The sequence below is a fragment of the Pteropus alecto genome, unplaced genomic scaffold (genome assembly GCF_000325575.1).
Source record: "Pteropus alecto unplaced genomic scaffold, ASM32557v1 scaffold50, whole genome shotgun sequence".
Taxonomy (NCBI): Eukaryota; Metazoa; Chordata; class Mammalia; order Chiroptera; family Pteropodidae; genus Pteropus; species Pteropus alecto.
Window position 1 is genome coordinate 2,744,262 of NW_006431918.1, and position 26,541 is coordinate 2,770,802.

At 37.8% G+C, this 26,541-nt stretch overlaps 1 protein-coding gene across 2 annotated transcripts in view; it reads right to left on the reverse strand.

The window, feature by feature from the left end:
• Positions 1 to 26,541, reverse strand: part of INPP4B (inositol polyphosphate-4-phosphatase type II B) — a 557,392-nt gene that overhangs the window by 259,952 nt on the left and 270,899 nt on the right. The window contains exons 4-6 of one of the 2 annotated variants that reach the window (XM_006906232.3): positions 25,525 to 25,569; positions 4,107 to 4,225; positions 1,871 to 1,987 (exon numbers count right to left, since the gene is read on the reverse strand). In XM_006906232.3, coding sequence (XP_006906294.1) covers positions 1,871 to 1,987; positions 4,107 to 4,225; positions 25,525 to 25,569 — 281 coding nt within the window. The remainder of the gene's footprint in view (positions 1 to 1,870; positions 1,988 to 4,106; positions 4,226 to 25,524; positions 25,570 to 26,541) is intronic. The other variant, XM_025042642.1, reaches the window with a different exon arrangement.

A 26,541-nucleotide genomic window follows, 5' to 3' on the forward strand; every position in this document is an offset into this window, starting at 1 on the left:
TCCTCTTCCCCATTGCGTCACCTCCATCTACCACGTACTTAAACCATTTCTCCCTCCTTCTCAACTTAATGGTTTTTCCTGTTCCGTTCAATTCACTCTCTTCTCTGTCAGGTGGGGGGGAGGGGGCAGCGGGTAGCGGGTTGGGGGGAGCCAGACATAGAGATGGAGGCCTCGTGCCAGGTCTATCAAACCTGGTCCAGATCTTCTCATTTCAGTCTACTCTTTTCCACGTCAAAAATCAAGGAAAATGGAAAAAAAAAAAAACAAAACAAAAAACAGAACTCCTAAGCAAATAATTTTTAGTTGCCAGTTTTAATTCCATTTTTTGTTGTAAAATATTTTTGTCTTCCTTTCTTCTTCAAAGAAGTCAGAAACAATAAATGTACGAATTAAGGGGAAAAAACAAAATTAATAAATAAAGAAAAAGATTTTAGTTAATTTTCCCTTATTTGATTTTTATTACTATGAGAAACTGGGAGGCAGCAGCCAAGACAATTAACAATAAGAAATATAGCAATTTATACTTACTAATTAATCTGTAACAGTCTTCTAACTATTTTATATATATTAACTTATTTAATCCTCACAACAACCCCATGAAGCAAATATTATAAAGGAAGAAACAGAGGCATGAAGAATGAATTTTCCCAGGGTCACAAAGCTAGTCAATATAACAGGAACCAGACAGTCCACCTTCTTAATAAGCATGCCCGACCACCATAGCTATTTCTATTCCACACACATGCTATGCGTTTAATTGGGCATTTCTTCTGCAATTTTAAAGAAATGATCTTTTCTAGAACTAAGATGAGTAGAAGTTCCTTCAACACAGAATATTTTTTCTCTATTAAACATCCCCAACCCTCCATCTATGTTATATATTTTATGGTAAAGAACGGAAAGAGAGAGTCATGAGCGAGATAAAAGTGCCTAAGTGAAGCACAGTGTAGAGTTAAGTGTCCCCTGGATGAGCTGCTGTGTGATTCTCCATGTCCAGCGGCATCCCTGAACTTCATCCAGCATTCTCCAGGAACCTACCGGCCCTCCTGCTTTCAAAGTATCTCCTGGTTTGTGCTTCACTGTTGACCATCAAGACTCCTATAGCTCCCCTGCCTTGAAAACAGACCAGAATTCATGCTAAAGGGAGATATTTAAAGGAGAGGGCTCCTTTTAAATCCTTCCCTTCCCAAAGCCTAGCCTAGAGCATTCTCTCCAGTCCGGAAATTTTAAGAATGGCCTCAAGATATTGCCCAGGTACTTAGCTGTCTACCAGGGGGTCTGGTTTATAAGGAGAAAAAGTAAGATCAGGTAGAAAAGCTGAAGAACCTAGGACAAGACACCTCGAGACTTTCCAGGACTTCGATGGAAAGAGGCCAAAGAAAGCTCCTGCCTAGTGCTTCTGTTTGCTCTGATGCCAGGAACTTCAGGAGAAGTAGAGGGAATTTCTCTACATATATTATGGAAAAGATAAATTGTCAAAGCAAAGCACTTTGTCAATCCCCTACTTTAGAGTAAGTACAATATCTAGAAAGTTCTGAAACATCATTTCATCTCTTCCACTTGCTTTCTACCCACAGTATCACTCCTTCAGCAACTTAAAACAACATCAACAACAAAAATGTAAACCAAGAGATCGAGCCAGCCTTCCTGAGGAAGACAAAAATCTAGTCTGGGGGCTGCTGCTTTTACCCAATTGCCAGTCTGGAACAAAGCCAAATGAATTTTTTTAAAAATCCCAGCTAACCATAAACATAAGACAAACACAAACACAGTACAAATACCCTCTTTGCAAAAAGCCAGTTACACCAAAAACTCAATAGTTTGGAAACACATAACTCCTTTTCCCAAAGAAAGAAGTAGAAGTACTCACGGTGTCATGAGACTTATCCTTGACATCGTAGACTGTGAGTTTTATTTTGGTCTCCTCATAGATGGGGTACTCAGATGGGAATGTGACACCCGTCAGAAACAGTGGGTCTCTTGTTCCCTGTAACAGCACGAGCAGACGACTTTGATTCAGTAAGACAGCAACTGCGGCCGGCGGCGTGCAGTGACATGTGAGAATGCAGAAAGTGTATCTGGGTCTGTTTGTTTTTCTAGGAAATAGTTCTAGTAGAAGGAAGATCGGAACTACCGAACGATGTTCACGGGCACCGAGATGCCGCAGGGCCCCAAAGTACCGATGCAGCTGTTGTTAGCGAATGACCTTGCAATGTCCTCAGAGCTGCGAATAGTTTTGAAAAACAATTTATTTTCATTTCATGCAGAACCCTTCTTTAGGGTCGGTTGTCAGTCCATTTACAACGCATTTAATGGAAATAACCTGTAATATATGCACATAAGCTAAAATATTGACTGTTTAAATTAAAATGAAGTAATTTTCTCATAAAAAACCATTTGGTAAGCTTATGCTGTCCATTTATTTCCTTTCTGTAATGATTCAATTGAAAGCCATGCTCCGTTAGTGCCCATTTATTTTTAGATGTTCGGCTGTGTGCGTGTGTGTGTGTTTTTTTTTTCTTCCTCAGATCGATTAGAAAACTAATGAAAGAAACTAAACATGATGGATTTGGGGCTATGAAATTACTAGCTCAGGATACAGCACACAGGACATTGCAATGTCTCAGAATTCATTTTTAGAGAACTGACAGCCAATATTTAATTTTATATTTATATTTAAATATCTATATTGCTGAATATCATTGAAAACTTGCTAGAGTTCTGTAAACCAGTTGTCTATGTAAGTTTCTGAAAGCCCAAATTATTCATTTATTCATTCTTTCTTTCTTCCTTTTATTCAGCAAATACTACTGTTTGTCACTGTGTTATACTTTGGAACAGGAAGCAAATAAAACCGCCCTAAACAACTAAATATGTTCAAATGTAAAATTTTGAGGATTGTCAAAGTAAATAATTTCTTTTCGATTTTGACCACATTTAAAAAAGAATTAAGTTGGAATACTACTTGAAAAAGTTTTTTCCATATAAACAAAACATTTTACAATTTCAGTCAAAGTGTCTTGGTATGAATAAGACTATTTTTGTCTGTTCAGCTACAGCATGAACTACAAATTATGCCAACATTGAAACCCAGAATTTCCACAGGGCAGATTCAGGGCTGTGTGCAGGATCTGGGTCATTCCTATTACAGAAATGAGTGGAGTTCAGTCCGAATCATTTATTCCATCAACTGCGTCTAGACGCAGGTCAGCCCTGAGCCAGCCAGGTCTAGGGTAGGTTCTTACAAAGAAACTCGTCATTCAAAACAGACAGGCTCACAGGTCTGAGAAAGGTAGGCAAAGCCCAGGGAGATTAGACTGCACTTTCTTTCGTCCCAGATGTTCAAATAAGTATGTCTCATTCACTACGTTTGTGAAATATACGTGATAAGGACAAAATAATCAAAAGAGAAACACTTCCTCTTTTGAATCTAATCCAACACAATTTCCTCTTGACACATGGAATGTGATATTGGTAAAAATAAATGTAAATAGGAAATCTCTCATCTGATGAGTAATATTTACACCTTTTCCCTGGAAAAATTAGTTTCGCAAATTAATCATCTACCTTTGTTTGAAAAAACATTGTACCTTAAAAAGACAGACACAAACAGCTGAGAATATAGTTCCCACAGATTGTATTGAAAAATACAGAAAAAGATAAAAAGGGCAAAAACATTAAACAGGTTTAAAACTTCTCTAGGTATTTCATAATTTTCTTTTTTCAAAAAAAAAAATAATATTCATTCCATTTAATTTAAAATTTATATTTTGGTTTTTGCTCTATGCGGTGCTCTATTTGGGAATTCAAAGTGGAAATTTTTCTATTTACTAAAGAAAAATAAAGTCGTTTATGAAAAAGGCAAGTTCTTCCTCCATTTGTTTATTCTGGGAAGTTACCAAAGCATGCTTAATAACCTCAGGTATGCTTTCCTATATGACAGAGGACACTAACACAGCATAGCTACAGGCCATGAACTAACTTATTTCGGCTGCTTCCTCAAATCCAGAGAGAGAGAGAGAGACAGAGAGAGACAGAGACAGAGACAGAGACAGACAGAGACAGAGGCAGAGAGAACATTCACGAGAGTAATGCGGCATGCTCACCTCCACAATTTCCGTGCTGGAGTATCTTATCAGCCCCTCCTCCGTGGGGTGGATTATTGAGATCTGCACCAGAGTACTCAGCTTGCGATCACGGACAGGAGCCACCAGATCCTTGCATGCTGGCAGTGGCAGAGCAAAAAGAAAGAGAAGAAACTGACACCATATCCCAGGGAAAACTTCTGTCCAGGGCTGGAAGTGAACTGAGCTATGGCACTGAATGAAATCTCCGGAGACTGGGGCTGACTTGACAGAGGAAGTCCCTTGGAAGTACCTTACAGAAATAGGAAGTCACGTGCTGCGTAGCTGAATTGAGAGTTCATTTCCACTGATCACATTTGCAGCTCTTGCAAGTCTCGCCCTGGGATCCCAGCTCTAATGTGTGACTTTGCACATACAGCTCAGAGACTTGAGTGACTTTAAATAGTCATTAAACCCTGGGCTTTAATTCACACTCCTAGACTAAGTGAACCAAGTCGGGTCATATCCAGGAAACTGCGCTGTTCCACGTTGGCACTGGCTGGATTAGTTCAATGCATGCTTGTTCCTTACCTAGCTCCTCACTAGAGCTGGCCTCCGACAGCCACACTCGGGGACAGAATTGGGAAACAGGCTACCCTACCACAACAGCTCACAAAACACCAGAAGAGGCAGAGCAGGCAGAGGAGGGGTTAAAAACGCCCTTTCTGGGATTCCAGCCAAGTCTGAGAGGGAGAAATGTTGAATAAGGATGGGTTAAATTCTTGCCCAGGGGCCACAAATGTAAGAGCTTTCCCTTGAGACACCAGGCTCATATTACAGACTCTCATCACCATACCATATTTACCTGAATATTTTCTCCTGCTACATATCATTGTAGCAATTTGGGGAAAATTTTATATACACACACACACATATATTAAAATCCTATATAAGTATATACATATATATCACAACTATATTCTTTTTCATCAAGTCCAAGATCTCTCACTGTGTGTCCTCCCCGGCAATGAAATAGTAATTTCGCTACCTGCAGTTGGATCCTTAAGCATGATGCAAAGTGTTCTCGCTGGAGGGGGTTCAAGTTAGACTCAAGTGGTCACTCCAGGCAGGCCGGAGCTGTGATGGGGGAGCCAAGCAGCCTTGGGCCTGGGTTCACGGTGACAGTGTGATGGGCTCTACGCCATCCCTACCCTGTGCCTCTGAACAGTCAGTGCAGGAAGAGAAGGGACAGGTATATTTAAGCTACTGGGACAGAGGAACTGAGACTTAAATCTGAAACTTAAAAGCAAAGCAAATTCTAAATGTAATTATCACCTTTCAATCACTTACAGATCATCTCATTTTATAGAAGCAAAATGTAATAGAGGAAAAAAAAAAAACAGGAGCTTTGGAACAAAATGGGCCTGGTTTTCCTCAAGTTATACCAGCTAAACAATGCTGGACAAATTATTTAACTTAACTCCTTCTTGCCAGACTTTGAGATTCTTTTAATCCTGTATGACATTTTGTCATCATTTTTCCTTATTTAAATCACATGCTCTACCATTTAGGAAAGCACGTGTAGAAAAAATAATAGCTAGTTTATTTAGCCTTCGCCGTTTTGAAATATTTTGCTATTTATTCCTTTATTTCTCAAAAAGGTGCTTTAAATTATTTTGGTTTTAGATATTAAGAACTAGTGGCTTAAAAATATGAAGCACTCCCATTTACATTACTAGAAGTCTCTGGGAGTTTGATTCCATCATTCACCATTAGCTCCACGTCTTTTCCTGGTATCCTGAATCCATTCCTTTTCTGGGCATCCTGAATTCCTCTCCTGCACAGTGGCACCTCTCTTTGAAAGACCTGTTACCATGATTTTTTATTGCTCAACCCAAGAGATCTACAGTTTTATAAAATTCCGATGTGAGGTTTCAACAATGTCAACATATCACCGGAAGAAAAAAAAAGTTAGATTTTTGACTTGACTGTTCTTAGGTGGTTATTTTGATCATTTCCTTTACTTGCCCCATGAATGTATCTAACTTTATCACTCTCTTGGTTTTTTGCTCACAGTGTAAAGTCCTCTCTCCATTTGCTGACATTGACATATGTCTTTCCTTGGATTTTAAAGCTGGAGTCAATTCGTTTCCAACACATGCATCTAGCCCACTTGCTGCTTGTAAGCTCATTGCTGTCATATGAGCTTATGACACTTTTGCTCAAAATAAGTTACTCTTTTTCTGATTTCTTATCAGGCTTGAATGTGGGCTGTGGTTATTTCGCAGAAGTGAGCAGAAATTCTCCATTTTATCAGAGAAACAGACTCACTTCTAATAAAAACAGAGAAGAGCTCCTTTAAACTGAAATGTCCTGTCCAAACCAATTTGCAGACACCCAAATATTGATGAAGTAAAAACAATAATAATGGCACTTTGTATTTTTTTATATTCTATATCAAAACATGCATAGAAAACAGCAAAAACAACTAAAGTAATTTCTTGGGCTGCACATATCTCTTTTCTTCTCAACAGCCCAGAGGATTTACTGTTCCCTAATGCTCAGGCAGCAAGATGCCATGCAAAGACCCTGTGATCAGTCAGAATCCCTGAGCTGTATTTCCAGATTCTCTGTTTCCCAGCTATGTGACAATTAAGTCACAAACCCTTAAACACTCAATTTCGTCATCTGTCTACCTATTTCTCAGGGTGGAAGTGAGGAAGAAATCATACCCTTTTCATAAATGTATTTTCTCTTCTGTGCAAAATAATGTTTACTAATATCATTATACTATTATTTACCAATATTAATACTAACATTTACCAATATTTACTGTTGTATTATTCTGTAAAAGAATTCTTTTGTCGACTCAGTCATATTCAGACAGCTCCTTAAAAGCTGTCACCGGGTCCAACATTTCTTTGTAAATACCAAACCCAGTACATGAGTCACTGCATTTCATAAAGTGAAACCTATATACACCATGGCTCTATACATACTGAAACTGTCCCACTGGAAGGGTGATAAATGATGAGTGATTGCATTGCTTCATGGAGTTATTACTCATTTGGTCACTGTAAAGCCCAACCTGCATAGGAGTTACTCAATAGCCAATAAAAAAGCCTGAAAAATCAGTTTTCAGAAATCAAAAAACGTTACATCAGTCTGCCAGTCGTACCTACCACTGCCCGTTAACCAACCCAAACCAACCAAAACTGCTCCAGGAGCAGCCTCCATGATGGCCTCTCTCAACTCATGAGACCAAAGATGCTGCAGGGCTTTGCGTCTGCTGCTTTATTTTGCTTATTTGAGAATTCCCGAATCAAATGTGTAGTAATAAATAAATGGCTCTCTGCAATTGTTCATTCATCGGTAGATCTTTTACTTTTATTTTTGTCGTTTTACTGGCTTAGTTTTGGACTGAGCTCTTTAAAAGTGTTCTTAGAGCCCAGAAGAGTTAAAATATACAAGACGTTGATAGGCTGGCTTGCGGCCACTGAATTGACTGTTCATTTTCTACTGTGAAGAGGAAAAATAACAATATAGAACGGTAATTTTTTTTAAAAACCTATAATTTGAAAATTTTCTTTAGGAAAAATGAAAGTGCGAAGAATGCCTATTTTTCTGTTAACTTCGCTGTAGTAGCAACGTGAGGGTTCACTTTGTAGTAGCAACGTGAGGGTTCACTATGACCAGATGCCTACATGTTTCTCTAGCTCAGATCTGTAGCAGGAGCCGGGAGGCTTCCCCTCCATGAGCAAAGACTCCTCAGTAGAAGTGCAGTGATGAAATAAATGGAGCTTCGCCATCTCAGGGGAGGGCTGGGCCCTGAGCAAACCCGAAGGCCGAGGCTACATCAAAAGAGAGGACTGTGTTTATATCCATCTCCTGGGGGGGAAAAAAAAAAAAAAAAGGAAAGCCCACTGTGGCTTGATTTGAAGATTTGTCCCAAGCTTGAAACCCCAGTCACTGTGTAGGTAAAAGAGCCACAGAAAATACCTTTGCAACTGTAAGAGCCACAGAAAATACCTCTGCAACTAAATTTGGGCAAAGAACCAGAAGTTGCCAACCTCTGGTCGAGATGCTTGGAGCTACTATTTGGATTCTTAGGAGCAGAGCACAGGTCATGTTTTGTTCTCACAGTTCTTCCAGTATTCGATAGTCCAAAAGTTAAGGGGCGGGGGTCTTCTGGGGTCTTACTGAGTTAATATTCTGTCTAACCCAAAATATGATTTTTATAAAAGATCGGTTTGTGTTTCATGCAGCCATCGTTTCTAAGTCATGCCAAGTCTGGGGGATCCATCGAGCCTCTCTATCGTTCTAGCCAACCGTGGCTGACGTCTAAAAATGTCTCTGAATCCTTCTATCAGAGAGATCAGTCCCAGCAATAATCAGTTCTTTCAGGTGCCTTTGAATAAAGTGGCACTGGCCAGATGTTAGTAGTCCTAAGACCTGTACACAAATAAGCAAAGGCGCCTGCCACAAGCTTGCACAGGAGCAGTGCCGTGACCCACCGGGGCAGTGTGAGCTCACGGCCCACTCACTCCAAGCAACTGCCTCTCTCCCCTCAAGAACTCCGTTTTCTGTGAAGTCAGGTCATTTTTCTCGCCTCACTCCATTTCATCTCTGCTCTCGCCATTCTGTGTCAGTGGCATCCAACAAAGTTTATCCTCTTTCTTCCACAACAAATCCATGGCCATGAGCAGAAGAGATGAGGGCGGGACACCTCGACAAGAGTTGCCACATCTCTACAATTCTGTTCCTCAGTTAACCAAAGGAAAATGAGGCTCACAGGAGAAACCACACCGTGCAGCCCAGAGAGGACGAAGACACAACTTTTTTTTTTTTTTTTACTTGAGACAAAATTCTATTTGAAACCTGGATCTACCCTAAGGATCTATGGACCTTTGAATAATTACTCTATCTCTTGGAACTTCTATTTTTTCATCTGTAAAATGGAAATAAAAGAACAGATGTCATAGGTTTGTTATAAAGATTATAAGAAGTAGAGTATGTAAATTACCAGACACATTATAGGATCTTTAAATTATTATTATTAACATTAATGTGAATATAGTTGTACATTGACCCCAAAATGGATTTTTCTATCCAATATTTTCATAGTAATTATATGCTCAAGATATTTCAGGTCGGTCCTGATTTTGTGTAACTTCATTTTTTTCAATAAAAAGATTTTATTAAATAAATACCTGGGACTTTTTTGTACCTTCTTGTTTTCATATTGACAAATTTTAAAAAATAAAAAAACCTTTTACTGGATTATTTATTAAATTCAGAAATCATAGCTTATCATTAATATTATCACTTTTGCAACCAGATGGGCACACTCACACTGGATAATTTCCCCCCAACTAGACACTTTCAAACAAGAAAGCGAAGAGAGCAGAAAGCTTTATTTTCTGCCTGCCCTCGGAGGTGCTGCAGGTGTGGTCAGCTTGCCCTCCAAGCAGGAGTTTATCTGGGAAGTGAAGCGTTCCTTTACTCAGAGAATAATGGCCCATAGGAAGGCACCGTCTTAGCAACTGAAGTATCCCAAAGGGTGATGGAAAGACTTGCTCTGTGTACTTCCTTCATCAAAAAGGAAGACTGCTAATTCTAATAAAATTTCTTTTTCTTGCAAGTAAAAATAAATGGCGCCACGAGATCCCAAAACAGCCGGATAGAAGCACGCCTTTTATACTCTCTACAGACTCTTCACAGGGAAAATGGAAGACATGAATTCATGGCCAGGGTACAGAGGATGGGGGCGCATTTTGAATAGAAAAATGGTCTTTAGAAGAAATAACCATCTGGCTCCCAGGCTCCCTCAACGGCACCTCTCTTATCTTAGCGCCACTGAGAGAGTCAGCCATTCTCCAAGGCTGTGGGTAAGATGCTTAAAGCCTGCAATACCGTTTATTATTTGCTTTTCAAATTCTTAATGTTTGATCCATTTTCTCAAAAACATCACATATACATCTTGTTCTTTGTACTTCAGAAAATTAGATGCCTCTAATCAACTGATACGCTAATTTGGGTTATGTTTCCCATCCAATAAATTACTGGATTTCATTATATAGTTTCACGGTTACCATCCTATACCAGTGATTACATCTAGTTTAAATCAATTTACATTGTACATTAAAAGATAAATGCAGCACATAAAAAGCCCAATGGCCCCTCTTCTCTACTTACTTTGCCATTATAAAATGTTTTCCTATTTTAGTTTCTTCTACCTTTCTTTTATCTATTCTTCCTTTTTCTTGGGAATTTTAAGACAGCAACCTCCTGAAGACTAGGATCTCAACATCTACAGTTCAGATCCCCTGAGTGGATTCAGAAGACAGTACCGCCTCCTACCCAGAGCACTGCATTCCATGAGAATTCAATTGTGTGCAAAAAAATGACGGAGTACACAGAGTCCCTGCCTCGGACTAATACCCACACGATGAGAATTTCATAAGCAATTGGGAATACTATTCAATTTTGAATATTTTCTTAAGGCTACTTCTTAGGAAAATGTGGCTGTATATCATGCAGAGCGGATTTATGGCCATTAATATATATCCTTTAATCTTCATTCTGTATTCTCTGTAGACTCTTTAAGAGTCTCTCATCGCTCTTCACTTGAGTTAATGATAATTTTGAGTGTTTGGAATGAGTGGGCCCAGGAGGAGAATGAGTTCAACAGAAAGGAACTGGTGGCCTAACTATATGGCAGAAGCTGAGACTCAAGTGGAGAAGGAGATGACCAAGAATATTCTGCAAATGAGAACAGCCGAGGCACCTTGAGAATAGTGATGTCTTCTACTGATATCGGTTATTTAGATTTTAAATTGTGAGCCAGCCTATGTATTTTAAGGTTTTCTTTTAAACCTAACATTGACCTAATATTAAAATTAGCTTCTAGCTGCTATTTAGCACGTGGCAACTGATAGGTTTACTTGCCCCTAAAACACATGCATTCCCAGCCTCAAAAAAACAAAACAAAACAAAACAGACAAAACCCCAACACCAAAACAAAAATGCCTTTTGAGATCTACATTCTTCAAATAACTATAGAGCTAGTTGCATTTAGCTTGGCTTTCTGGGACAATTCTTCCTTGATCTTATCAGACTGTGAAGCCCTTGCAGGTGGGACCTTTCTCTTCTTATCCACTGGTTTAACCCCAGCACTAGTAAAGAGGAGGCATTCAATAAATGGTTGCTGAATTGAAAGAAATACAATAAAATAAAGAGTCTCTAGTCGATTGAGTCTACTGTCACATTTTGCCCTCCCTTTTCATTTTTAGCTTATTTTCAACTGATCAAGCCTATTTTCTCTAACCTTTCTCAAATTTGGCTCTTCTCTGCTCAATCTCACCATCCTCTCTAACAGATGTTCCTCTCATCACTCTGAAAAGTGAAGTCATCAAAGTCGTCACTTGCATATTCATAGGACTGAGGACTACTGGGATCATGAATACATCTTAAACCACAGCTTCTCTCTTTAGTAATCATTTTTTAAGTCTTGATAGAAATAAAACAAAAATGTGTTATTTTCCCCTTAACTGTTGTGTGGGAGATTTTAATTAACACATACTTCCTTAAAGAATATGTGAACCATGCGGAGCTGCCAACATAAGCAATATTTTTTTGGAAAAATTAAAAATGTATAAAAGGTGGTGTGGAAAAATGATTAGAAAATTTGGATTTCTTTTTTTTTTTCATTTTTGTTTTGTTTTTCTCTTGTTATTTTAAGGCATCGAGTTCAAAATATTCATGTTCCAAATTCAAAATTAGAGTCTTTCTAGGACACTAAGTATACCCACATAACTTGAAAACACAGCATTAATTTTAAGTTTCCAGAAAGTCAGGGGGTAAAAGGCAATTCAGTGTTTAAAGTTGAAAGATAAGAAATCAACCCAAGGAATCAACACACACACACACACACACACACACACACACACACACACGCACACACACACACACACACACACACAAATAAAGCCATCTTAATAAAAGAATTCCTTAGACGTACTAAAATAATGCTAGATTTTTTTTTTATGCTCCTCTACTACAACAATAAAATTCTAATACCATACACATTTTAAGGTTGTTCTTATTTAATGTCATTTATGAAGCTTACAAAGAAGATGGGGGTGGAGATCAGGATGCACGATCTACTGCATACTTCCTATGTGCTAGTTTGCTTTAGACTTACTCTTTGCCTGTGTTAACTCATGTCTAGAACAACAATGTGCCTATTGCCATTTCATTGTTTCACTAGTTCCATATCCATACTTTTAATGAACTGGTCAAATTTGTAGATCACAACATATGGTTCAAGGAGGAAGACTATTTTTTACTTATTTACTTTTAACCACTAGGTCCATTTTCGGCAGCCTGAGTTAATATTTTGTCAGTAACTTCATTTATCTCCGTCTGCTCCTTTGCATGTTCAGTGGTGATGTAGCTTTGGAATGAGGATTTTAAGACTCAACACTCTGATAACAGAATTCAAATAAAACTTGAGGAAAGGATGAGACTAATGCCATAGGCAGGAAGCAGATGACAGAGTTATCGAGGAATACAGGTAATGATTTGCAAGTGGGAATTTAAGAGCTGCAGTACGGAAATATTGCTTTAGAATTCTTGCTACACTGAGATTTGAGCACCACTGCTCCGGTATTTCATTACAACAGATTCACTTATAAATTAAACCGATTTCTTTTATGTAAAAAGCAGATTCAGATTGTTGGGAAACGGATCCTGAAATAAAATGTCTTACTTCTTTCCCCCCAAACAGAATAATATAAAAAATATGCCACCATGTTTTATATGTATCTGTGTGTGTTAAATAAAAACATGTTGGCCTTTTAAGAGGAAAAAACAATGGCTGAGAAGATTACATTCACTTCTTTATTTGGGCACATTACACATACTAAAATAAACTACCCACTCAGTACCGTTTGTCAGTTTAAGTATCATTGAAGAATCTAGAGAGAGAAAAAAAAAACCTCTGCCAGGAGAAACAGTGCTCTTGGGAAATGCTCTTTGATTGTCCTGTTCAGGAGTAATGAAGATGCCAGCTGTACAAAAGACAGCATATTTGCATACGAAAAGAACAAATTTGGTTTAAATCACCATCATCAGTACCAGAAGACCCTCATTCTCCAGCTTGTCCACTGCTCCCTCAGTTTCTCTCATGTCGAGCCTCAGAAAATACTATTTTGTCTTATCTTCATGAACATTACCTATATGGCTGACACTCCAACCTCAAAACATTGAATCAAAAACAAGTCTGTGCTCGTGTCCCTTCCGGTTTTGATATCCCGTGCTGTACGCTATAAACCCCAAACTGGCCTGGCATCGTCGCCTGACACTGTGCATAGTCTTGGCTCTTTGTGTGCATGTTCCAAATCCACGCTCCACTCAGAAACAACAAGTGCTCACAGCTTTCTGCTGTTCTTTTCAGCAGGAAATGCTCAAGGAGAAGAATGAAAATGTTATTCCAAGAATGGAAGCAGATCCCTCTGAATGCTAAAAGAAATATCGTGAGTCAGTTCATGGAAATCTGTAGCGTCAGAACTAAGATCGCAGCAGGAAGAGGAAGAAATGCAGGGAAAAACCTTAAGATTACTCGCCCAGAGGCCATGATGACAATGTTTTTCCAGAACTTCCAGTTTGACATGGGAGGCAATAGGATTCCCGTTCAGGACAGGCATAGAGTGTATCAGTGAATCCAGTAGTTCCTGGGGCATAGTGGCAAGGGGCTGCTTCCCTGACTTACTTCTGAATTTAAAGATGAGGCCAGTGTGGCTGGTGGAGATAGTTAGTTACAGATGGGGCAGCAGGAAAGTCAGGACCCAAGTCACCGGAGGCAGATGGCTAAGAGAAGTGCACGCAAAATTGTTGAACTCCAACAGAGGACTCAAATGATGTCTAGGAGTATTTGGGAGTTTAAGGAGGAATAAAGGAAATAAGAACCTAGAACGCTCTCTTCATGAGATGAGATTCTTCTGAGGAAATCGAGGTCCATCTGTCTGGGCAAGAAGTAGCAAGCAATCTAGAAAGCAGTGATTTAACCTGGATGATTTCACATGCAACACATTGATTCATGGTCTGGGTTTCACCAAATCCTGGCTGAGGCAATTTTTAGACGTTTTCCCAAACCAAAATGTTTCAGAAGAATTGCATTATATATACTGCACCTAAGGGCTTAAATTTTAGAAGCTGGTGCTTAAATTAAGGTACTTTTCAGGAATATTTTTTCCTATAAATTTATTGGGCTTAGTAATTATATTCAGAACTAATAATTTTGTTGTTGTTGTTATTTTGTTGTTTTTGTGAAATTGCTATCCCTCTATGGCAAATATTTTACAAGCCAATTTAAAGTATTAAATCAAAGCCATATATGGATAGAGTAGGAAATAAGGGGGAATGGGAAGAATGGGAGTAATAGATAGTTCTGGAGAGATAATTAGCCTCTCCTTTTACTGTCTCCATCTAGAACATCTTTTGGGGGAGGACAAGTTTTGAAGAGCTTGAAAGAGATAAATTCCACTTTTCCCGAGTCTCTTGAGTCAATCATATGCATGCTTTTCCTGCAGACAAAAGAAAAATCTCAATACTCACATTCAATATAGGGCTTTAAGGGTGTCGGTTCCCCCGTCATAAGATGGTTGACTCACAGGAAATAAAACGAGATTGGTACAGATGAGCTAAAGCTAGAAATGACTAGTGACCCAGGAGACACGAACAAGAGGAGGAAGACCAGTGAGTCTGTAGGTGAGAAAACAGATGTGAGCTAGCTGGCGGGCAGAAAGCATCTGATTATTCAGAGCAAAATCCACAAACTTACCACTACGTTGAAACAACGTAGATCAGACAAGTTGAAAGTGGGAGAGATTAGTTCTACGAGAATCAGAATTTGAAGGGAACAAAGAGCAAACATCTCAGTATAGTTGAGATTTGGAAGGCAGTTCAACCATCAAGTTCAGCAGAGCACCTGCTGGAGAATGCCAAAGGGCCCTAGCTATGCAGGAAGTTTCAGAACAAAGGAGAAGTAGTTTACACTACTCAGATTAAATTTAAAAAGAACCACTTTCTCAGCTGTTTCAGGACATGTGGTAGACTGGGTAAGAAAAGAATATGAGACACATTCTGTTTGAAGGTCTCTGTGGCACTTCTTACTTGCTCTGTGTAGTCAACAGCCAAAAATCAGGGTCATAAATTCTAGTCCTGACTGGGTGACCTTAAATTTGTTTTGGAGTCTCAGTATCTTCATCTGGAAATGGGGATGATGATTATAGTTATTCCCACCGAGTGCTTGTAAAGATCCAATTAAATACATGAAAAAAATTATTAAACTTTTTTAATGCATTAATAATGTACTTCTCACTTTTATATATATTAGCTCAAACATCCTGTGAATAGGAATTATTGCCTACTAGTTACTGATTAGGAATCAGAGTTTCACAGAGGGTAAGGGAATTAACCCAAGATATAATTAGAATAATAGCATTAAGTGATCTCTTACACGCCTAGCACCATTCCTAGTGCTTTAAGTACACTACCTCATTTAATCCATGAAACAACCCAGTAAGGATGAATTATTCAGAGTTGCACAGGTAGCCAGGAGCAGAATCAGAAGTCAAAAGCTCTCAGGATGACAGCACAGCCGTGCCCTACAACATCACCTTTGTACTGCTTTCTCTCAGAGTTACAAGTTGTAGACTGAAATGTGAGCTCAAATCTCTGGACCCCAGTCCATGTCTGCTGTTTCAGTTATCTGCTAAGCTTCTTTCTATCTGTATATGGATGTTCTTAAGAGCCTCTCTATAAGAAGATGGCTTGTTTCCTGATGCTGTCATAATACAGAAATCTTGAAGTCACTTTGTGAAGAATTTGGGGTATAAAATTTTACACAGGTAAGCAATCGTCAGCTCTACAGTCTAGTCACAGAACTCATTTGTTCAGCTCAGCCTATGACTGATTCTTCCTGTCAGTTCTCTCCAGAAGAACCCGAAGGGCAGTAAGGCTCTATCTTTTCTAATATAATTTACTAACAACAAAATATTAATGGTTAAATAATTGTATTCGTTGGAAATTTTTTAATGAATTGCTGTTTACAAACGATTGGATTAGTAATAATAACAAAACATTTCAAAGGTATACCTGAATGGATACATTTATTTTATGAAGAAACGTAAGAGGATAAAAACAATGGCATCCATGCATGTATTCAGTTCATGGATATTTACCGACTGTCTATGTATGCTTACCATGATTCTAGGTGACAGTTTCATAGCAGTGAAGAGGAAAGCAAATTCCTATTTTATGGAGCTTATAGTCTAGTGGTCTAGTGGAACACGAAGTGTAGAAAAATAGTTTAGTGAGAATTATAAACAGAGTGATTAAATTGAGAGTTTTTGGGGGGGGGAGCATGGATCAGGAAAACCTTCTTTGATGAGGTGACTTTGAGCTGTGACCTAAAACATACCAAGGAGCCAGCTTAGGGTGGGAATGGCGGGGACAAATGCAAGGACTCGAATGTTTGGCCTGTTGGAGAGGAAAGAAGATCAACAAAGTTGATGCAGAGTGAGCTTAAAGGTTAGCATCGGTAAGGTGAGAACGGCCCGCTCGAGATGCTTGTAGAATATGGTAAGGTATTTTGGTTTTATTCTAAGTGACATGGAAGCCATTGGGGGATTCTAACTAGGAAAGTGAAAAAAATCACATTTATATTTCTAACAGATCTTTCTATGTCTTCTGTCAGGGAGGAACTATGCAGGGGCAAGAGCAGATACAAGAAGATCCACGAGCACATCCCTAACTGGTCTGGCTGAGAGCCAGTGGCAATTTAGAATTGAACGATAGTGGTGGCAATGGAGAAAGGGGGTCAAATTTACAATATTTTTTTCAGCGTAGAAAAGACAGGATGATGGATTTGATGTGAGGTTCGAGAAAAAGGTGAATCAAGAAAGAGTTATAGTTTGGGGATTTGCATAACTGAATGGATGGCGATGTGTTTTACAGGGATGGAAATCAAGAGTGAATACAGTGTTTTGAGGGAAAGGAATGGGAATCAAAAAACCAGGGTTTAACTATCTTAAGTTGAAAATACCTCCTAGACGAGCAAGTGGAGATATCTATTAGCAGTTGAAAATGGAAAGAGGGAGCTCCAAGGAAAAGTTACAGATTTGGGAAACAAAGGCCTAAAAATGTTATTTAAAGTCAAAGACTTTGAAATTGCTTAGAGCGAGAGGGTATTTAAGTTTTATGAGTATTAGGATAACACTGACATTCTGAGTTTGAACGAGGTTTCACCTGGGAATACCAATTTGCTCCAAGTGACTTCTGCCACCTTACCACTGCAGGTAACAGCCACGCATGATCTCTGTCACTGTGCAATCTCTGTTATTGGTAGAGATAATGCAAGAGTAGGGGGCAGAGCACTTGAAAAGCTTTGCGCTTTCTCGTACCAGACACATGACCACAGGCAAGTCACTTAACCCCTTGGAGAATGAGTTTCTTCTGTCGTGAAATGGGGAGAACACCACCTTTGCCAGCTGGAAAAGGTCATAGCTCGAGAAAAGACCATTCTGTACATTGGAAATGAGAAGGGGCTTTTTAAAAATCCTATGCTCCACTCCACTGGGTCTCTTCTCTTCCCTAACGCATGGTTCCCAGGTGGCCTGGGATACATTCGGATGCCAAATACTCAACAAGAAGGTTGACTGACAAATTCCAGCCACATAGAGAGCAGCATCAGAACCTCGGTGGCTTTTGACTTTACACAAGCAAAATCACCTAATGAACAAAGCCCCTAAGTAGTCCTGATTCCTCAGTTACTCACACGTAGCAACAGATGCTGCAAAGGTGGATTTGATACAGTGACCAGCCGCTCTCAGTAATTAGACAATGGAAGGAAGAAAGTAATTAAGTAAATCATGCAGAAAGGGAAAGAAACTGGATAGAGCAGTGGGAAGAAGTTTGATATCTTATATACTTCTCATTTATTAACTGAAGTCAGACATCTCAGCCTCCTGAAGAGTGCCAAGCTAGAATTTAGACCAGTGTGAATAAAAACAGACGATATCCCAAGTGTGTCACACATGAAATCTTGAGTGCCCAGAAACCACTCCCCATGTGACAACCCTGTTAAGAAACTCCAATTGGTTCGTTTTCTCTTCTTTTCAATTAACTCTCTAATTATTTCAGCAGTACAGAAATGTTAACAGGTCTTAGACAACTTTTTGTTGTCTTCCCTTTCTCATTCCTGTACTTTTAATAACCAACCACAAAGAACATGGCCTTTGGAGTTAAAATCTATAGTCCTCTACTTCCTAGCCTTAGGCCCTTGAGCAAGTGACTGAATTCATCTGTGAAACATGAAAAGTGAGAATTCTGTCATAGGAGCAAAGATAAAAAGTGAATATCTGGCCCACAGAAGGAGTTCAGTAAGTGATAGTAATTATTATGCTCAAAAATAGTGTCAAGAATCCGTGGTTCAAGGAAGCACTCATTGAGTGTAATAAAGTGATTCACTCAAGATTATATTCGAAGTAATAAAGGTTAACCAATCATTAAGTATATGTCAGATACGAGTTTAAATGCTTTATATATGTTAACTCATTTAATCCTACCAAGAACCTTATAACAGATAAGAAAACAGAGATTCAGAGACATTGTGCAATTTTTCTAAGGCTGCGTGCTTAGGTAGCAACAAAGACAGGATTCAAATGCTAGCAGTCGGCTTCACACTCCCATCTTTACCTGGCAAGCTATATTGCCTCCCCTCGAAGATAGTACACTGAACTGCAAATTCATTTCTATTCACTATCTATCATTTTTGTTGTGCTACTGATCTCTTCAAAAGTATAGTAAGGCCTCTGTAATAGTAGGTTTCACATCTGTAGAGTCAACCAATGTGGATCAAAAACAGTATTTTCCTTAGTTTTTTGAGAAACTTTCAAACTGTTTTCCATAGTGGCTATACCAAAAAACTAAGAATTGATCTGCCATATGATCCAGCATTCCCTCTACTGGGTATTTACCACAAAGACTTGAAAACCCATATCCAAAAAAATGTTTGCACACTGATGTTCATTGCAACATTATTCACCGTGGCCAGGACATGGAAGGAACCAAAGTGTCCTACGATATAGATGACTGGCAAAGAAGCAGTGGTACATATATACAATGGAATATTACTCAGCCATAAGAAGGGATGAAATACTGACATTTGCGACAACATGGATGGACCTCGAGATAATCATGCTAAGCAAAATAAGCCAGACAGAAAAAGCTGAAAATCACATGATATCACTTATACGTGGGATATAAACCTAAAAGCAACAAACGAACAAGACAAACAAACAGAGATTTGTGGACATGGACAACAGACTAGTGGTTACCAAAAGGTGGGAGGAGAGGAGAGGAGGGAGGTAGACAGAGTAAAAGGGGTCAAATATCTGGTGACAGAAAGAAATCTAACTATGGGCAGTGAACACACAATGCTTGCTATCTATCTATCTATCTATCTTTCTATCTATCTATCTATCTATCTATCTATCTATCTATCTATCTATCTATCTATCTATCTATATGCCTTACTGTTGAATTGAACACCTGAAACTTACTGGATTGCATTAACCAATGTCACCATGAACAAACAAACAAACAAAACATCCCAGTGTTTTCCATTCAGGGGCTGGGAATCTGCAGAGGGCCAACTGTATTTGTTGTTCTCCACCATTTTGCATAAGAGACTTGAGCATCCATGCATGTGGGTATCTGAGGGGTTCCTGGAACAAATACCCCGTGGATACTGAGGGACAGCTGTTATCACCTGCTGGTTGGTTACCTGATGCTGTCAAAACTGAGAAACTCAAAGAGAGACACACTGAGAAATTTTGGTGTGCACAGACTCTGCATAAGTAGGCATTTGTTAGGGGCACAGCATGGCGACAGAGTCTGTTGAGTCTAGCTCGGCATGGCCTGAGCCTTCTCTGAGCTTCATCTAGCATAGCCCCAGGGCCAGTAAGACTCAATTCTTCCTGACACCTAAACACAATTTGCTAGAGAGTTGTGTTCATTTAGAATTTTAAAACAAATTTCTAATACATGTACAACAATTGTAAAATATTGTAAGAGGATTTCTAGAGACTATTTATTTTTAGAGTGGGATGATAAGTAATTAAGAGAGAAATGTAAATGAGGATTCAATACATCAACTTGAAAAATGAACTCTAGGGCTCTGTTTCACATATTTAGCAACTTCCTTTGCCTGAACTCCTTGTGCATCTTCTAAACCAAGTGAAATCCTGCTCATCCTTCCAGACCTGGTCCAAAGGCACTTCTTCTGAGATGTTTTTCTGATGTCACAGTTACGTTTAATCACTGCTTGCTCAGCACTTCCACAGTTCTTGGATTATGCCTTTATTTTTCCCTGATCACATTCTCCCTGGCTTTATAGTTGTTTGTCTCCACCACCTCCTGGAAATGCTTGAGAAGCAGGAATCAATAAGGAGGGGTAAACCATGATGGTTGCAAGCAGCAGCTTCAGAATCAGATACAACTCAACCTGGATCCTGACTGTCACTCAGCTTCCATAAGGTCTTTGGAAAGTCGGCCACTGGGAATCTTAGATTTTTCATCTCTCAAATGAAGATGATACGGGAAAGCATGCAGTGTACTCAGACCCCTGGTTTAAATCTTGGGCTCACTGCTTTACCTATTCATGTCTAAGTTTATTTTCCTATAAAACAAGGATGATAATAGAGCAATTATCTCATAATGAAAATTAAAGTAACTAATTTATGTAAATTATTTAGAACAATATATGGTGAGCAAATAAACTCTCAATAAATGCTAGATATTTTTAATGTTACTATCCTACAGAGTTATGGTGAGAAAAACACAGCATCCTGTTTATAAAAAGGTAAGCATGTAGTAGATGTAAAAAAAAAATGGTAGCTATTACTGTGCTATTACTGCACTCTCCCAGTAATTTGCACAACGCCTTGTCATTAGAAGACACCCCCAAAATTATTGTTTGGTCAAAGGCAATGTTTCATAAGGGTGGTATCACACTGTGAGAATCAAGAACACGGCAATCGATTTACAAGGAAGCAACAAAATAGGCCAGCACAGGCCTTGCCTAATTCTTGGCTGTTGCTTCTCTTGTTGCTGGAAGATTATCTAGCAGCTTATATGAAGAAGTAAGATTTTTAACAATAGATTAAATATAAAAATATACCTCTGCGCTTGGTATTCCCTTTAGCCTTCCCTGCATACCACGTAGAGGGTAAAAACACTAAAGAAGATATACTGAAATCTTCCATTCTCCCACTGGAGCTTCAAACAAGTCCGGACTTTATAATCATTTATAGAACACAGACCAGCAGAAGAGTAAAAGTCTGAACACAGGAGAATAGTTAAGTTTGGCCTCCTAAGATTTTTTTCTTTCAGAGAAACATATAAAACAAGGGCTGCTTTATAGCAACTCATAAAGTATGAATGGACCTGACAAGCGGGTTAATGAAGGCCCTAGCAAGCTATAAAAGCTACGTCTATTTTTGTATAGCTTATCAATTTGGGAACGTTGTTATACACATTTTCAAATCCTGAAGACAGAAAACTGATCACATAATTTATATGACTTTTAAAAAAAAAACAAAAAACTGGGCTATTAGAAATAAAAAGACTCTATATACAAAATCCAGAATCAGTACACATAATCTCACATGTGATCCAAAAGAAGAACAAAGTGTTTAGAATCGGCACTTTCTTGGACAAAGCCTTAAAATCAAGAGAATAAGCTCTCCTTATTTAAAGCCACTCTTAACATTTGAAGTAACCTATCTAAGGACATCTCGTCATTGTATCATGATATATTGTGGAAAAACTGAATTTTAATCATTGAACTCTGGGACGGTATACCTCAAATGACTGCCTATTGTTTTGAATTTATGATATGTGTGGCATTCATATAAAAACATATTCTTATAAGCAGCCTATTGACTCTGGAGATAGAATACATGACAATAAACATTATAAGCAGGGGGATGAACTTAAATAGTTCACAGAAATTTCTTTTATATCTTTGTCAATACCAGTTTTCTCTATTCACTTTCAACAATGGTTTCAAGAAGAAATGCACTCGTATTTTAAGAAATGATCCCTCTCCTCAAATGCCAGCTTTGTTGAAATGAAAACAATTTTATTAAACCGTAAGCAAAACAAGCATTCTCTGGGGTTTTTAATTATTACTCTCTTTGTGAAAATAAAAAGGGTTTCAATACGCTCAAATGAAACAACAAATGAAATGTGGAAGCGGAGTTGCAATTTTAAGAGTGAATTATATAATTTAAATGCTGTCAACCATTAGAAATGTAGTTGACAATGGACATGAGATACTCATTTTTCCAGTACATGCCTATCTTGTGCTAGCAAGATATTTTGAGCCAATTAGCTTGCTCGATTGACTCTCCTACCTCATTTACTTGAATAAAGATGTAGCAGGGGAACTTCGGCAAGATATAGTGATTTTATAGTGGCATACAGACAAGGCAGAAACAAACCCTTGATAAAAAAATTAACTTATCCAAAGCAATATGACACCTAGCGAAATTAATGTGGCTCTTTTCCCAGTGTTAAAAGAAAAGCCATTGAAATTCTAAATTTATTTGAATACTTTGGTAAAGATTTGAGAATCAAGTATCGAAAATTTAATTGGAAAATTAAATGGAAAAAGCCCCTATCTCGTTAATTTTATTTTTTGCTAAAATTTTTATTTTTGTTTTAAGAGGCTTTGGTTTTTTCTAATTAAATTAATATGTATATTCTTCAAAAATGATAAAAATATTTAAGAGACTATTATTCTCTCATTATTCATTATGAAATGAAATTAACTATGTAACAAGTAAAGTGCTGAGGAATTTGTGGGATTAAAAAACTTTTAAAAAGTGATAAAAATGCATAGTAAAACCTACAGTAAAACCTGTAGTGTCCTTGAAAGAGTAGTTTACTTTTTTTTTCCAAGAAATTATACAGCTGAAGATCTTAAAGTGCTAAAAAGCATAACAAAGAGTCTGGGGAATGTTTCTTTCAGGATCAACAACTCAATCTCCTGAGGACTCTAAATAACTTTGTTTTGTTTAATCATCAGGCATTTCTTACCCTACAATAAAATTATCTATTGTTAAGAATTCTAGTTTATTTCTTAATACATGTAAAAAAAGGTATTTGAAGTTATTTTTCAAATGGAAGGACTAATATGAATCAATTCTTGCAGCTGCTCATCTCGTAGATCTATGATTCAAAGCCAGAAATATAAGTGACGACATCATTGCCACTGAACCTGACTGGGCTTTCAAAATAGATAGTATAACAAGGCAGATCACTTTAATTAAAACAGAAGATGGGTATTTGGCCCAGACATGCTGTCTCTTGACAGCTGGTCACCATGTTTGCCTAACATTCTCTGCTCAAATTGCTTCTGCTGCCTTCAGGATCCCCCTGTTCTCCATGATACATATAAGAAGGCTTCGTCTGTGTTTAAATAGACCAATTCACTCAAACAAATCTTCACTTTTCAGAAGTCCTGTCAAAAATGTAAAAAAAAAAATTTTTTTCCTTAAAAATGAAAGATGGCTATTGCAGTTCCAAGTATTAAGCGGTACAGTCAATGAGACAAGAGGAACTAGGTGTCTTTTGCTTCCCAGCTCCCTTTCTGAAAACAAGTTCTTTCTATATCTGAGAACTCTCCAGGGAAAAAAAAGGATACCTTTATTGGCGTTACCACAGAATTTTCTTGAGTTTACACAACTGTCTGTTTCTTAATACTTGGGAAAATAAAAAATCTAGAATCCTTAACCTACAGCACTATTTAACTACATTTGTAACGAGAAAATATATTTTGAAAAATAAATTACACCAAAACCAGGAACAACGACAGCACTAAAAAATATGTGGTGACAGTAAGAAATCAACTATGAGCGGTGAACATACAATGTGATATATATATATATATTGCATTAAAAAAAAAAAAAGCTAGCGAGGCTGTGGAGCAAGAGGAACTCTCATTCATTGCTGGTGAGAATGTAGAAGGGTATAGCCGTTTTGGAAGACAGTTTGGCAATTTCTTGCAAAACTAAATTTACTCTTAATAAATGATCTAGCAACTGTTCTTCTTGGTATTTACCCAGAGGTGTTGAAAACTTTTGTCTACACAAAAAACTTTCACACAGATATTTACAGGAGCTTTGCTTAAAATTGCCAAAACTTGGAAGAAACTAAGATGCCCTTCAGTAGGCAAATGAATAAATAGACTATGGTACATTGGCAAATGGAATATTATTCAGTGCTAAAAATAAATGAGCTATCAAGCCATGAAAACATGTAGAGGAAACTTTAATACGTATAACTAAGTGAAAGAAGCCAATCTTAAAGGGTTACATACTTTATGATTCTATCTGACATTCTAGAGAAAGCAAAACTATGAAGACAGTAAAAATATCAGTGGTTGCTAGGGGTTAGGGGAGAGAGGATGAATGGGAGGGCACAGAAGGCTTTTGGGGCAGTGAAAATACTCTGTATGGTACCATAATGATCGATGCACGTCATTGTACATTGTCCAAACACATAGCATGTTCAATACCAAGAGAGAACCCTAATGTCACCTATGGACTTCGGGTGAAAATGATGTGTCAATGCAGGTTCATCAGCTGCAACAAATATATCACTGGCAAGGGATTTTGAAAATGAGGGAGGCTATGCATTTGTGGGGGTGGGGAGTTTATGGGAAATCTCCGTACCTCCTACTCAATTTTGCAGTGAACCTAAAACTGCTCTAAAAATAAAGTCTGCTAGAAAGAGAAAATAAATGATTAAAAAAATTGTATGGGAAATTTCTATACCTTCTACTACATTTTGCAGTAGACCTAGCTAACACTGCTCTAAAATTAAAGTCTATTAGAAAACAAATATTTTTGAAAAATTATATATAATTACTTTCTCAATAAATTATGCCTCAAAATGAAAACATACTTCTGTCTTCAAGGTGGAAGAATAAGAAGATATTTTTGAGTGAGTAAGACTGAGAGGGGCGAGAACTTTGTAAGTGCCATAAAGGAAAACAAAAAATAACTCCACACAGCTTTCCAGAAATGTCGGTTAGCAACAGACTCCAGGCACTGTGTGAGAATGAGCGCTGGCCAGCCAACCTGTGGTCAGTGGACCTGGCTGAGGGACACAGCTATCACCACTGAACACTATGCCCTTGCGTAGTGAACTCACCTGCTCTTTGGGAAATAACACTTACCTTATAGAATGAAATGTTTTATAAAACAATATTCATAAAATTCTTTAAGATTTGTAATGATGTAAGTACTATACATACAACTTGCAAACTCTCTATACAAATTATTATTGTTATTATATTTATCAATATAAATAAGGTAGAATTTCTTACCAAGGATGAATTCCAACTGTGGTTCATCTGGAGTCTTCTGAATACCTATAAATAATAGGTAAGAATTCAGATGAAAGATATTTAACTCATTATCAAAAATACATCAATGAATATTGCTATGTTTCACCTTACCCTGAATGTATTAATACATTATTTGGCAGAATGATTAAACACAGTTAATCAGATTTTATATGAGCAGTGAGTTCTCAGGGTATGATATATTTGTAGCAGAAACTAGATATGACTAAAGATTTGATTGATTTATTTAGCTCCATGGCCATAGAGAATCTCAGAAATATCGTAAACTGTGTCAAATATAAAACATTTTCCAACCATGTCTGTTTCTTTTGGATGCATGTAGACAGAGGTGAAATCTTCAAAAAGGTTGACCTCACCAAAGCACTCTCCTATACGGATTTTTTTTTCAAACCATTCCAACTTGTTGTAAATAATAAATTATTAATTAAAGAGATATCTCTAGTTAGGTTATGAAGGACATCATGCTGGTAGTTATACTGTCAACTTATTGATAGCTCGAATCCACATTCTATTAAACACTTCTATTTCTTTTGTTGGAGATTTTTTTTTTTTTTAATCTACTAACAAACATGGCTAAGTGATTTAAGATGAAGCACGAAGGAAAGTGAATCTGAGAACAAAAATAAGAGAATGGAAAGATTTAACAGTTAAAAGGTAGAAAGATCAGGCTGTGGTGAGTGACGCTGTGTTAGGTACCTACAGTGGCTTCCTAAACAAGAGTAGATGGGGACTGGGACGCCATTTGTTACAGGTGGCCAAAGAAGCAAATCTAAATTTGTAGAAAAGTAAACCATTTGGCAATAAATGTAAAAATATTATACAAATTGTTTCTTTGTTTATTTTTACTGGCACATTCATCAGATACAATTTAAATTTACTAGCATCTGGTCACTAAAATATTGTTAGAACCACCTCTTTGTATAGAAATCCTTCATTTTTTTATTTAGAGTTCACAATTTTGCATGTTAATCATTTATT